This window comes from Lepidothrix coronata, unplaced genomic scaffold (genome assembly GCF_001604755.1).
Source record: "Lepidothrix coronata isolate B3197 unplaced genomic scaffold, Lepidothrix_coronata-1.0 Scaffold111, whole genome shotgun sequence".
Taxonomy (NCBI): domain Eukaryota; kingdom Metazoa; phylum Chordata; class Aves; order Passeriformes; family Pipridae; genus Lepidothrix; species Lepidothrix coronata.
In genome coordinates this window covers 1735306-1750800 of record NW_016690291.1, presented here as the reverse complement: position 1 = coordinate 1750800, position 15495 = coordinate 1735306, and the positions used below count along the sequence as shown (strand labels likewise).

The window sequence follows — 15495 nt, the reverse complement described above, 5'->3', positions numbered from 1 at the left end:
CTGTGTTTCTCTTAGGTCATGGAAAAAGCAAGGTTAATGCAGCTTAGCCTGCAAGGAAGAGGGCTGTAGTGACTCAGGTTATGCATGATTGCTTACTGAGCTGTGATAACTTGATTAGGAGTCCAAGTACCAAGTGTTTGCCTGGAAATTCACCTTTTCACAGGGCTCACTTTCAAATAAAACCACTTGCAGAGACAATTAAGTAGGGACTCAAGCCTGAATGTTTTAACAGCATGAATATTTGCATTAACAAACCTGCTTTAGTCTGGGTCTTTCTATTTTAGATTTTGAGGTTGTATCTGAACTCTGTTTACTGGAGTTAGACTGAAATGAAAAGTCCACATGTGTTTCCTAAGAATGCTTTACTTGGATTTGTTCTTCCTACTGTGTGAGGTGATGGCAGATCCAGTAGTTTATATGGTGATGTCTTTAAGGAAAAGCACATAAAAATAGTCAAATGAAAGAAAGCAAATTTCAAAGAGTTGGATTTAGTGTGGGTTCTTTTTTACTTTTTTTTTCATTTTACTCTGAAGATGAAAATTATCCCATATGGATTATTACTCACATCTTCCCCCACTAGAAAGCAGATCCTTGTGGAATGAAAATTGGCTTAAAAAACTAAAGTATGAAATTCAACTTTCTATACATATTTCAGATTTCAGGTTTTGCATATCCATGTAGCAGAAATAGTCATTTGACTGAATTTCTCATCAGAAAGTAGACCTTTGGCAACTCAAACTTATACATTGCAAAAGACAGCTTTCTACAAAAAAGCCTCACCAGATTCAACAATTCTTATAAACAACTATTACTACCACTAACCAGTTTTAATTGTTTTCCTCACACTGATGTTTAAAGCTGAGGATAATATACCAAAGAATGAAGTGTGGAATCTGATTTGAGAAGCAAAATTTAAATAATGCTTAAAAAAATATACAGATTCAGGGATGATTTTCTTCCCTTTAACTCCCAACCACCCAATTGTAGATTCTACAATGACTTGGGTCATCCAGACCCAAGGATGGAACAGACTTGTACTGGGACACACAAAACCCCAGGGAATCAAAACGTGCAGCTGTAGAGGTTCAGATTTACCCAGAACAAAATCTACATAATTTTTACTTTAATTCCAAAGGTTTATTTTGCGATCACTGTGCACAGACATAGTTGATCACACACACTTGTGGTACTCATACAAACACCACACTGCAGTACCTCACCCCAGTGTCACAGACAGGAGAAGAGAACGTGGCACCACACAACACTCGCTGGCAAACACACACGCTATAGACAATTTGATACATTCAACAAGAAAAAACAAATGATAAATTGCTGATATTTTCCATTTTATCCTCTCATTGCTGGAGAAACTACAGCAACACAACAATGGAAAAAAACTTTATGGAACAACTTGAAGAACAACACGAAACTCTCATTAGGGTGAGAGATGAGAAAGTTATTGCAGTACTGGCACATCTGAAACTTCCACAACGCAAGGCAGAGGACACTGCAGCCACCTTCCCTGGCCAGTGAGCAAAGCACCAGCTCGGTCTGGAGAATGGAATTGCTTTTACCTTGTACCACAGATGGCAACAAAACACTGAGGAGATGTGGAACCATCATCCCATGGCTCGTTCAGTCTGTAGCAGCTTTCTTTGCAGCCACACAGGAAGCGTGTGCCCATCTCAGGTAGGGCAAGAGGTGGGCAAATGGGATGGCAGAAGAGAAAAACATAACCCCTTGTTGTTAATGTTGTACCAGCCCCTTGAGCTGTATAACAGGAAATTCTGTTGAGCCATCTCTACCCACACATTCAGACCTAGGCTCCAAATGCAACTGTAAGCAACTGTAAGATGATTTTATTTTGTTGTAGAAGCCCCATAAAACTGCCATATCAGGTCATCATGATATTTAATTGAAGTTATCCATTTTTTAAAATGTCTATAATGAACATTAATGAACAGCACTAAGTGCTAAATTCTTCTAATTCTAATAATAATGGTTTCCAATCTTGCCACCTTGACTCAAACCAGATTACATCATACCATGTCAGTAGCCCTAACTGCAATGTAATTGTCAATCTGAATGAGAAGGTCTGAATTTGCCAGTCTCACCCTGCAGGCAGAAAAGGAAGAATTTCTTCCTAAAACTGTCTGGAGGGGTGGCATTCACACTCATTTTTTCAATAGCCATTCACTTAGCAAGACTGATGTAACTCATGGAATAGGGGACTAAAGGCACTGAAAGATAATATTTTCATTTGATATATATAAAATTTTGTAAGTGCTTATTAAACAGACATTTTTCTTCAGTTTTCTCCACAATTAGCTTCTATCTATGATTATCAGTTGGTATAATCCTGATTCACTCTCTCTCTTAATAGTAGCACCAAACTCATAAATTTTATTTTTTCATTCTTAATTCTCTTTCTTGTATATATTTTCATTTTCTTACTGCTGTACCCCCATCCCAGTAAAAAAGCATAAATTCTGGCATAAAGGCTTACATCAATTTTTTTTTCTATTACCTAGCAGTAAAATTGCCCTATTATGTCAGCTTACAATGTGTGCAGTAAATATGCCACATACAAATAAATCACAGTATAAAACTATATACATAATTTAGTAGTAACAGCTAAACATTAGGATCTCTGATTTTAATTTACAGTGTAATTTAAAGTGTAGAACAAAACAAAAACCAGCTTATCACTTGGGGAAGTATGAAAAAAACCCCAGATACTGGAAAACAATTCTCCATCTTGTGTGTGTATAAATATAAATATATAAATATAAATCATGGAAACACAGAATGGCCTGGGTTGGAAGGCACCTTACAGATCATCTAGTTCCAACCCCCACCATTGGCAATGACACCTTCCACCAGATCAGGTTGCTCAAAGCCCAGTTCAATCTGGCCTTGAACACTTCCAGGGATGGGGCATCCACAATGTCTCTGGTCAACCTGTGGCAGTGCCTCACCGCCCTCACAGTGAAGAATTTCTTCCTAGTATCCAATCTCTATCTACCCTCTTTCACTTCAAAGACACTAATATTAACCCATTAATTATTAAAATATATCTATACTTGGAATATATATATATATATTCATATATGTATACATATGAATACATATGTATATGTTCTTATAAAAAACGCTCCAAATGTATGGGTTTCTGGATTAGTAAATATAACTTGTGGAAGCAGTTGGCTCTGCCTACATGCTGCACTTTCTTCTTGTGTCTTACTCCTACCTGAGAGCAGCTCTAAGACTTACTGACTTTTCATGTAAGACAGCAATTTAATTTAAAAGTGCTCATTACCCCTCAGCATCCAGGTACCTAGAAGGATCAAGAAAAACTATTATCAAAATTGCAAACTGCAAAGATGATGTTCATTTAAAAAAAAGTCCCATGAATGGTTCACCTAACCACTGAGAGCCTGCTGAGTTTTCCTGTCATGAAATTAAGAAGTTTTACAAAGCACTACACAGCTTAGAAACTTATTAATGTGAACTAGGCCTGGAGCTTCGGAATTTAATGCCCAAATAAAAATTAGTGTTTAAGTAAGAAATAGGCACCGAAATTCCTTTGGAGAGATCTGAGTGTTAAGAACTAACAGGTCTCAGAGAAATTTTGGCTCCTAAGACTTACTTTAAAAGGAATTTGAAAAGTAAAGCAAAAAACAAAACAAAACAAAAAAACACAACCCCCTCCCAGCCCGCCCCAAAAACTCAGAAAACCCCAACCCTTTGAACACTGCATGTTTGATTTTTTGTTTTAATACTATGCCCTACACATAGCACCAGAGTTTTCTCACTTCATCATGAGGTTTAGTTTTTTCTTTTCATAGTAAAGCTTCTGAGTCTGTTCTTAAAAAATAAAATTATTTAAGTATATATCTTCAGAGAAATGCAGTGCCAACAAACCCAGAAACTATTACTATTACTAGTCAATCACGATTTGCAAGAGTCACAAGGAAACTCATCTGGACCCAGAGCTGCCTGTTTGTGGTAAGGTGGGAGATGTTCAGAAAATACAACTGAAGGTGAAAATAGCTGGAAAAGGAACGGGAGGTCAGGGAAGTGTCATGAGTCTTCTTTCAGTTCCTCAGTTCTCACGTGCAACCTGAATGATATCTTGGGAAACGTGGAGAAATATATGCTGGTGACATTTCAGGTTCGCTTGCACTGATCCTTAGCAGACCCCCCCTGGGATCTCTTCCCTGCTACCTCCTCCTCTTGCTGGCTACAGCACACACACCTCCCTGTGAGCACAGGGGGATGCTCAGCCAGCTGCTGCTCACAACCCTGGCTCCCCACTGCCACTTCACTTCTACAAGTCCATATTCCCCATCCCACTCACCACAGCACCAATTTCACAGGTGCCAAGAAAACCCTGTCTCTTATTTCTTTAATCTGTTGCTGCTACTACATGCACTTAGTGCCATGGTCTAGTTGGATCAAGGGTTGGACTTGATGATCTCAGAGGTCTTTTCCAAGCCAGTTGATTCCATACTCCTGCCTCTCATTGCCTCAACCATCACCCCAGCTGCTAATGAATTTACCCATATTCGCTTTAACCATATTCAAGGGGGAATCAGTTCATGATGCCACATAAAAAATACAGGTTGTGCACCACTATGAATGAAAAGAGCATGTTTGCCCTCATCCCCTGAGAGAGTATCCTGATTTTACACAATCTCTTTTTTGGTTTCCCCATTGTCCACTGAAGATGTGAAGTCAGATTCTTGTTCTGCACTCGATTTCCTCTCCCCTGCGTAATGGTTCATTTCTTGCATTTCTAAAGTTACTTTATTCCTTTTGGCAAATGCCTGGCTGATCTCATGAAATGTCTTATTTTTTGTTTCAGGTAGAACAAAAAACAGGTAGGTCGCTCCCGCAAAGCAGATGGCAGCAAACACTAGGAAGCAGTAGGTCTGTAAACCAGCCTGTGAATAGAAAACAAAGGAGATAGTCATGACAAAAGGGAAAAAAATCCAGAAGAAAGGCAACATCAGGAGTGATTTGAAAGAAAAAATGGGGTGTATGGAGCAATTTTTAACCAAGCAGAGTACATGCTGGCACTCGTTGCAAGTCAGAGTGCTGAGAAGTTCATAAAAATGCATGAATTGTTGGTTCTTCCAACACTGCCTGTGGCCTGTCGACAGAAAAGCAGGTTTCTGGCAAAGGCATGTGGAGCTGCAATCTGGGCAATGCCGGGAGACACCAGACTGAGCTCAGGCACTGCGGGCGCGGGGTGGCAGCAGGGCTCCTAAAATGTGCTGAACAGAGCCTGGAACTGCTGTGGCATTTGTGGAATTGAGGCAGATGTTTCACTGGGTTGTTCTGCACACCGCCTCACAATTCCTAGGTACAAAAACTGCTGCATGCTTCTGCAATATTGGGCATCTGTGCACAACCCATCGAAAAGCTGCCATTGCCAGGGGCACCTTCATCACTGTAGTTACAGGCTTTGAGATTTGCAAAATGAACAAGATAAAAACCCAAATGGTAGACATTTGTATCACTCATAAGGTTATGGGAGCTTACAGCAGGAAAAAAGAAATCCCTAAAATGCGTTTACTTTCATGTTAGAAAGTCTAAGAATTAAGTGAAAACAAAGTATGGACCGTATTTTAATGTTTTGGATTTTACTTCACTGCAAAAATAAAGAGAGAAGGCACAAAGAAATTAATTTCTAAATAGATTATAAAGGCTCCAACCAACTAATGAGAGTTGTACTTCACTGAAACGTAAATATTTCTTGCCCGGTGATTATTAAATCGTTTCAATAGCTTTCAATTACCTTTCAACAGTACAGTTGCGAAAAAAACATTTGATTATTACAATATTCAACAAAGCTGTGCTTTGTTGAACTGCCAGCCTTTGAGGAAACCTCCCTTCCTCCTCTATAGATTTACACTCCGTTTTTGTCCTGAAACCAAAAATCCATTTGACTTTTAGTAACAAGCCTGAATGAAACCAAAAAGGGTATCTCCAGCTCCAAAAATAAGGTGACCTTTCTGTGGTGCCTTGTATGAACAGCAAACCCAAGGAGACCTGGATTCCTTGCACATAACCTCAGGTGTTGCAAGGCTGAGGTTACCCCACTGCTTCCTCAGTGGGGACAGAGGAAGGAGATGTGGCTTCCTAAACATACATTTTTATAGATGCCATTAGAGGTATGTAACTGAAACAATTAAGGCAGAACTAGACAACGATGCAACCCTGATTTTGCACATTTTTGTAACACACTGCCATCATTGTTGGTTACACCAGTCCTACACTGCAGGCTGGTTTAGCTCCCTGCTTTGGGTGCTCATGGTGTATGCAATTCCCAGCATTACTTTTGTGTTTCATTTGCTCAGTATACATTATACATGGTGTGCTAGAAGAACATCAATTCCTGTGTGAAACAAGAAACTAAAAATGTAAAAAACCTTTCCTGCAGCTGCTTTTTAATACCATGGCTGATTGCCAGCCTGCCTAGTTAAAGTGTTTTCTGTTTCTGTGGATAATTCACTACCTAGGTCAGCCTTTTAAATCCTGCCTGTAATTAGGAAAGCTGAAAAGTGCATGCTCTGATATTGTCTATGGACTCTTGAGATCATCAAAGTTTTTTCGTTAAATTCTAGAAGCATGAAGTTCTGAGCAACCTGACAATCACAAGACAAACAGCATGAGTGATGTGGGGGAAAATATTCTGGCATGGGAACAGATAGAACTTTCAAGCTTATACAGAGGCAGAAGCAAATGGATATAGTNGAAAAAAATGATTTCGCAGTGCCTCATAAATCATCCTGTTATGCTAAGAATGCAAATTTTACATCTGGATTTTCTGCATCTATAATTGTAGTTCAGCTGGATGGTAGAGTTTCAATCCAGAATCATGTTTTTCACTTTTTAAAATTTTACTGAATGAAATATTCTCCATTATGACAACGAACAATTAATGCCTCGAACAAATAAGCCTGGCAAACAAATACAATAAGTTATCTGCATCTCTTGGTGGTGCAGCCACAACTTCGTTCCACCTTTTTTATCCCTCTTTATTTCTTTGCTCTCCAGGATCTAAATAAATTAGTGTTTATTATCTTTTTTGATTCACGTCTCTGTAAACATTTTCTAATTGAACTGAACAGTCTCACGAATGTGTGATTTATTTGCAATTATTTTACATTTATTGGTAATAAATATACTCTCCTTAATTTCTGCAATCCCTTAAGAAGTAGTCCTCAAGAACCTCTAAATGAATTTCCACAGAGAATAAGATAAAAATTAAATTTTGTTTTAAATCCTACAAGTGGAGATTATAGGATTTATACAAGACTGTGCACTTGTGCCAGCAGGATTTGCCCAACGAAGCCATAATTCCCAGATAGCAGCACTGCAGGGTGTTGCACATAAAACCCTTTTCTCACCGGCCAGTCTTCAGTCACAGTATTTCCTTAAAGCTAGTTATTATTTTACACTCACAGGGAAGGAAACCACTTGTATTCATAAAACTTTTGTAACTCATTCAGAGTTCAACTCGTATCACCCAAACCTGCATTTGGCACAGAAGAACATCATATGTTAATTAAATTACTCGTTATAAGCACAAAACCTTCTACCTGCACTGCACACTGATAAAGGATGTAGGACAGAAGTACAGGATAAAGTGGAAGGAAAATGTTAAATCACAAATCCTAACTCAGTAAAAGCCCTTAGCGGGACATGAGCGGTATACAGTTCAGCCTAGATGTTTAATTCATTTTTATCTATTTCTGATATATTTTGAATTGCCTGGTGGTGGAGGAAAGATCTGAGGGGTTGGAACAAGCAGTAGATTGGCCAAAGCATATTGGATGTGCCCATCAGGGGGTTCAGAAGGTAAGATGATGTGATGGAAAAACATTAAATGCTGAGTTATTGAACAATGGCTACTACAGAACAGGTACTGATACACAGATCTGACAGAAAAATGGATCTGTCTTTTTTCCATGAAATGACTATACTTTCTCTTATTTATGTTATATTAGATATTATTCATATTATGCCCAAGAAACCTGTATCCCTCGTTTATTCTTTGACATCTGTAACCTCCATAGTCTCCTAACTAATCCACAGTCTCTCTTCATTATTTTACTCCTTCCAACTGTGTAGAGATGAGACTCTCTTGTTGCTACTCTGGAACTAAAACCCCAGAGTTTTACTGATCTTGAGCTGGGGTGGGAGTAAAAAATCTGAGTAAGAACTTCAACTAAAGTCTTCCGTGACTAAGTCCAGATATACTGCAACTCTGTGTGTTTGGGCCAACAGATGTGGTCTCAAGATTCTTTTCTGACACGTGCACTGTCAATGATACAAGAATAATGACAACGTGTATGATAAAATTGAAAAGGTAAATATTGTTTCTATGCTCTGTGACATTTCACTAACTACATGGAGTTGAATCCTCAGCGTTCAAAAACTTGAATACTTGTATCCACCAGAAGAGTAACTTGACTCCTTAACAAAATATACCACACCCAAGGGTTAAAAGAGGAAGGGAATGGCAGGGGAAGAAGCAAAGGCAAGCCAATTCTGAATGGAAGTTGTAACTAAACACACAATGAATACAAGGGAAGTATGCGGTTTCTGCTACTTCTGTTTTCTCATGTAAGGACGGGTTACTTCCTCACACTCAGTTCCCAGCAGGAGCAGCATCAACCCTGGCCACGTGAGAAGCACTGAGCCAGCCCCATCCATGCCCCCCTGCCACATCCATTCAGGCAAGTCTCTTCAGACAACCTGTTCTGTTCAAGTTCAGAACACGCTGCCACCTTCATGAAGCTGCTTCTCCTCCCCCAACACCAGAAAGGCTTGCCAGAGCTAGGAACACATTTTCTTAGCAAGACCTGAAGGCATGATTTTACATGCACCGTGAGAAACCCCAGGGTCAGAAGGAAGACAGAATAAAGCACTACAACACTGTGCTTTGCAGCCAATTTCACCTAACATTTCCTTAAGCATGACCTCCTGCAGGAACATCCAAGGTTCAAAGGTGCCTGAAGTTTCAGGTGGTTTCCTAAATAACAACAGCTCTGTCTCTTGATAGATAACCATTCAGAGCCAAGGTCAGATACACAGGTGAAGATCGTTGAAAGGCCAGGCTTCCGATGGGTTACTGAAGGTCACCTCCCCTCCAGGGAGGGCAAGAGAACAGCAGACACTTATTGATGCAATCTCCTGAGGGAAGCACCTACTTACTCAGCAGGCTAATAAAACCCCTTCAAAGCAGGATTTACATTGGATTTTTCAAGGCTGATGAGGGCTGTTGTTATACAGGATATTTAATAGTTAAGCATAAACTTTTAAATGCTTCACTTTCTATTTGCATACCAGCTTTCTAAGGAGACCATTTAAAACACAGCATTTCTGCAAATGTCCAGCCAGCTGAATCCTGAACTATTCACTTTTATTTTCTCTTCTATCTTCTCTTTTCTGCAGCTTATCAAGGCTTTGGAAAAAAAAAAAAAAAAAAAAAAAAGGAAAAAAAGAAAAAGGAAAACCAAGAAGTGATTTACCTAAGACACACATACCATTACCACAAAAAAGCATGAAAGGTGAAGGAGCTGGGCAACCCCCTCAAATCAGACTGCAGACATGGCAAGCAATCAGGCCTGACTTTGAGGAGGGTTAGATATAGCTGCATAAGGAAGGTATATGATTAAGTAGCTGCAGCTCTGCCACATTTTCACAAGGAAAAGGTTAACAAACATATTCCCAGCTTGTGTGTGGCTGCTACGCACATTAGGCAGAATGTACAGGCATTTCCTCCACCTTCCTTTAAAGAAAATGGTAAAGAATACTTGATTTTTGCTATTGTGAACTGACTTTAAGTGCCCAGAATGAACAAGCAAAAGAGTTCACTTTTTTTCAAGCTAAAAAGTAAACTAAAACAAATAAAAACCCTAACATTGAAATGATCAGATTTCTGATTTTGATTTCAAGAACCCAACACTTTGCCACTTTTAAAGTCATCTAGCTGAGAACAGTCTTCCTGCTAATAGCTTACATGCTGTGAACACCATAGTCTGGAAAAATCTAAAAGTAGTTGAGAGGAACATCATGACGTGCTATTTAATGATGGCTGCTTACAGACTTAACACATTCTATAGCAAAGGTTAAATTCTAAGCAGGACTGTGATACTGGAAACAGCAAAATAGATATTCTAGGGCAGATATAGCCCTAGAAATTAATGAGCAAATCAACAAATTCTGAATCAATTTAACAAACTTAACACATTAGTATTTTTAAAACAGAACTTGTGGCAAATGCCAGATGTGATCCTAAATTCTCAGCTTGCAATGTCACAGCCCCTTGGCACTGGCAATGGGTGCTTGCATTTGGAAGTTGCCATGAAGATTAGAATCATGAGATGGGGGTCAAACAGGATATTGAAGTGTTGAGGTCAAATGATAATGGTTAGATGTCTTACAAAAATGATCAGCAGCAAAACTGTTATTCATGTAGGCATTCAACTTGACTTTGCTTTGAATTGATATAATCCAGTGAATAAAATGGATGACAGAGTATGTGTCCTTTACCCCTTGTCCTTCTTCAGTTCCAGACACAATTTAAGGTTCTGCTGAAAGTGCAGGACAATGAAGGACAGAGCACTAAAGTATAATGTATGAAACATATTTTCTAAGTAAAAAATAGATACATTTTTAGTCATGAACTGCAATTTCAATCACGACCCTCACGACCCTCACATATTCACTATCTCCTCATAAAAAAGTTAACAGATCCTTATATTTTATACCTGAAGTGGGTTGCTTCTAATTAAGAGCATTTTTTTCTCACATCTAATCTTCTGATAGCCTACATTTCATTTTCTCATCTTTGAGGGGAACTTTAGCCATTTACCTTAATATGGGGGCACTGTAGTTAATTTAAACATCTGATGTATTTGAAAAAGTTTAAAATAGCTTGGCTGAGGGAATCTATGCATAGGCTTCTGTGAACACTCTTGTTATTCAAATTCTTATACTGCATAATAAAAAAGTCAAGGGATATTATTATACAGTAAGGAAATAATAAAGAAAACCAAAAGACAATCTTGCTGAGTAAATGACACTCGAGGCATGAGAAGGAAAATATCAAGTGTAAAAATAAGGAAGAAATAGAGCAGAAGTACAGCAGAGCCTCCTGAAACAAGTATAATGACTAAGAATCTAATGGAACAACCTGGAATATAAGATAAGAATACATCAGCATGTAATGAAAATAACACGTGAAATTATTTAATTATTACTGTTTAGTAAACCTTTGTATTTATGCAATACACTACAAAAAGTGAACAGAACCTCTTTCTAGATAACATGTAATTAATTTATGGTCCCACTACACCATTGGATTACAGAAATCTGTCCCTCCAAATTTACCATTAATGAAGAGTACTAGTTTATCACAAGCCTATTCTATTGCACCAGAGGTTTTCCAGACTTTTAGATTACACTTTTCTGCTGATGTCCCCTCTGCCTGCTTCAGCTCATTGCACCTATATACATACATTCTAATTTCTGATTTATCAAGTGTCCCTGGTCAAACCTCAGCACCTCAGATAGGTAGTTATGAGGGCTGGAAAAGTAGCTACATTTAATTTCTTTTATTTTTTTTTTTTATTTGTCAAAAATTTATCTGTATACTAGCTTTTCAATATTGTCTGTACATTTTAATGTATGATTCAAGGCACAGTTTTATTATATTTATCTACAGATGGTTGAAGGGCAAAAATCTAGGCATTCAAATTCGTTAATTGGTGACATTTGGAGAAGTAACTACTGGTTGATTTTTTTAGTAACTCTAAAGTTAACAGATTTGTTTCTCAAACATTTTTGATAATTTTGTGGAAGGACACCAATGATCAAAAAAAATGGCTGCTGTTTCTCAAGCAATCAGGTTAGTATTTAAATACTTAGACAGGATTAGGCATTCATTCTGTGAATGAATTTTGAAGGGTTTTTTTCCTGGTTTAGATTTATAAAGTGAGCTAAGAAGAGGATATTGCCTTGCTGTAAAGAAGAGGATATTACCTTTCTGTAAAGAAACAGGTGACTCATAAATTGAATTTTGAGAATAAGGTTGACTGAAATAGAAAAAAGGGAAAGCTCAGGAAAGAGAAGACGTTCTAGTTTGATCTTGTGAAAAAGCTTTAAAATCAAAGTCTGAGTAACACTGCTTTCATCTCAAGGTGCAAATTCTAAACTTTTTCTCTTTTTTATGTTCTAAAGACCAAAAAAACAGAAAAACCCCTTCAAGCCAGAAATATAATTTACCTTCATTAAAAATAAACTGGTTAATTTTGTAATCACAAAATAGGATATTTTTATGACACATAATGATAAATTCCCCAAGGCTACTTCATTTGGATGCAAAATCATTCAAAAAGCTTTAATATGCACAGAGAATGTAGTTTTCCTTTTTATTTGAATTTACTGAGGGTCTTTTTAAACAGTTCTCACCAGGTGATCTGTCAGGTAGGATTAGCAGGACAAGAAGGGAGTGTTGAGTACCTGAATGAAAGGGAAGAGCAGTCCAACTGCGAAGTTGGAGAGCCAGTTGACTGTTCCAGCTATCATGAATGCAGCTGGCCTCTGGGACTGCTGGAAAAACTCTCCAGTGAGGACAAATGGAATGCCACCTGAAACACAGAGTCCAACAATACAGTGGTTTTAGTAAACTCCCCCTGCCATCAGCAGTTTGACTTACAGAGATGAATGTGCTCCGTGTTGCACACCCCCGTGACCAGCATTGCTCTGCAGCTCTCTGCTCAGGTGTATGCAGGGGCTTCTGAGACAGTAACATCTGATTTGTCAAAATCATATTTCAGAGAAGTAACACTTCTCTCTTTCATGCCATAACATCTCATGTTTTACATTCTTTTCAGGGATGGCAAGCAGGTAACAGAGCAGTGAATCCACACAACTGCTTCCAGAGTACTATGTGACCTGCTGTTTAGTAAAAATAAGAATGCCTGTTTCTACTAAAATGCTTGAAATTCTGAAAATTCAGAAATACTCCAAAATACTTTTAGACCTTAACAATTGGGAAGATGGCTCCAAAGAAACTAAACAGTATTTTTTTAACAATTATTACCCATTTTATTTCAGCAATAAAAAAGACAAAACATTTGCCTCTCTCTGAGTGTACTTGTCATTGATGCTTATTTAATACATTCTCCTACTAAGATACACTGCTGGCACTTCTGGCAAGGTCTGTTTCTCCCATCAGCCAAGGACTCTGACCTCCATAATAACAAGCTCAGCTTAATACCACATTTGTCACTCATGTTTCCTTCCACTTAGGCAGTGGACTATTTTGTACAGCACTGGCATATTGCTGGCCTGACAGTAACCCCTAGGGAGTAGCTGTCTAGTAGATGGAAGTCTCAATTTATGATCTTTGTCTTCTTTCATTCCCACTGGATATTTCAATAGAAATATTTCTATTTTTAGAGAATAAAACATGGATTGTATTTGCTGATTGGCTACATATTTCAGTAGATACATATTAACATGTATCTACTTGCAGAATTGTCTCACTACGGTTTGTAGAACTGTAAACCTAGTAACATCAGTATTCTGCCTCTACCAGTTTCTGCCTCCTCATGTGTGCTGGTATTACCTGTCTCACCATTTAGCTTTGTAGGAAAAATCCATGTACACATGTACTATGTAAGTCCTTTCTCTGTTTTAAGCATTTTAACAAGTTAGTGTGAACAATCAAAAATATACTTATAGAAGCATTTACTTTCAAAAACCTCTGTAACAATCCTGATTTACAAAACATATATGAATTACAATGAAAACACCACCAAAGACTTATCCAACCACTGGTTCTTCTCCTTGCATGTCCTTGCTTGATCTATATGCTCATCTTTTACACAGCCCTTACTCTTGCACATATGTGAATACATCTCTAAGTGCATTATAGCAATGCATTGCCCCTTGTGCTCTGTGGCACTGAGCTTAAACACACACACCAGAAGCTGTCCTACGATCAGTGTGAGATGGGCACTTATAAACACGTAACATGACGTGAAGATGACACGTTATCAGATATTCTTTCATTCCAGATCTTTCAGATGCAGAGACCATGAATATGTGCATAAAAGAAAGGCAATGTGATGCAGCAAACAGCTGTTCTCTCTCATGAGCTAATGTGACTTTTTGTGAGAACATATATAAAGTATTAGAAAAAGCTTCAACTGAACTTTCTGTCCCAAAGACTGCCAGTACAGATTACACCAAAAAAGTAGAGAGCAAACAAATGTATTTACTCCTACTTTATACAGAGGAAACTGAAATATGGATAGTTTAAGCCTTCCAAACTGCAGCTTTGTGTCTTTCTACAAGACATACGTAGTATCAGAATTCTGTGACTAAAAAAATTAACCTCTCCCAGCAGCAGTCTGAACATGTAGAATAAGCAGCTGAACATGCATAACTGAACAAAATTCAAGCAACGTTTGGTCTAGCAATCCTTGATGGCTTCCACTGGCCATCCTATCATATACTTGGGATTTGATTCAAATGGCAGCAGTCACACATGTTCTGTCAGCATCTGCTTTAGGTCTCAAATGCCATGTGGTAGCAGTTTTCCAGGACCCTTATCCCTTGCTGAGAGGAACTGAAGGACTAGAAACACAGAAATCATGTAAGATGACTTATTTATGATCATTTATTCTGTCATGCCTTTGCTGTAGGACAATCTACAAAGGTGTTGCTGTTCTTGTCAGTATAATAAAAAATGCTGTTGGAAAATGCAGTTGGAAAAATACACATTGTACAAGAGAGGAAAAAAGCCAGAGGCAGAAAAAAAAAAAAAGAAAAGTACAAAAGAACAGAAACTTATCAGAAAGCATAAATATTATGGAAATGAAAATGCATGGGCACTATCTTGGAAAAGGGTCCTTGAAAAGGTTCCTTGAAATTCCAGTGTAATTTCTAAGAACATATTAATCATCACTAACTTTCAAAAGTTCTGTGGAGGAATGGGAAGGCTGGCACAGACAGACCTTCTGAGTTTCTCATGGCATAGACAGGCCTATCCACAGCATCACAAAATAGAGGAAGTCAGTTTCTGTGTAGGGATGACTTAAAAAGGTCACATGGATGAACCAAGGAGCCTGAAAAGCAATACTTGAGTTATGTGAAAGACAGGTCAGGTCTAGAAATGTGAGAAACTGGACAAAGCCAGGCCATTGCTGTATATTGCTATACACCTGGAAGAGTACAGACTTGACCTTAGGAGGATGAAGAGGAGGGCATGTGAATGCCTGCCAAGGACCATACCACTGTGAAGAACACACTCTGCAACTGAGTGAAGTGGAAAATGAAATTTGGATGAGCTGAAGGAAAGATACAGCCAGTGAAGGCACCTGAGATAGCTGAGCCTACAGCCCCAGGATTCCATGCTCAGCCATTTCAGCCTGTCAGAGATGTGCTCAAGGTCTTCCTTCCTCCTGG

The 15495-nt window shown here is 38.4% G+C and overlaps 1 protein-coding gene across 2 annotated transcripts in view; it reads right to left on the bottom strand.

Annotated features, from left to right (window-relative positions):
* Positions 1-591: 591 nt before the first annotated feature.
* SLC2A9 (solute carrier family 2 member 9) overlaps positions 592-15495 on the bottom strand; it is an 85287-nt gene continuing 70383 nt past the window's right edge. For both annotated transcript variants that reach the window (XM_017824558.1, XM_017824557.1), the window contains exons 11-12: positions 12541-12668; positions 592-4946 (exon numbers count right to left, since the gene is read on the bottom strand). In XM_017824558.1, coding sequence (XP_017680047.1) covers positions 4689-4946; positions 12541-12668 — 386 coding nt within the window. In that variant the 3' untranslated portion in view covers positions 592-4688. The remainder of the gene's footprint in view (positions 4947-12540; positions 12669-15495) is intronic.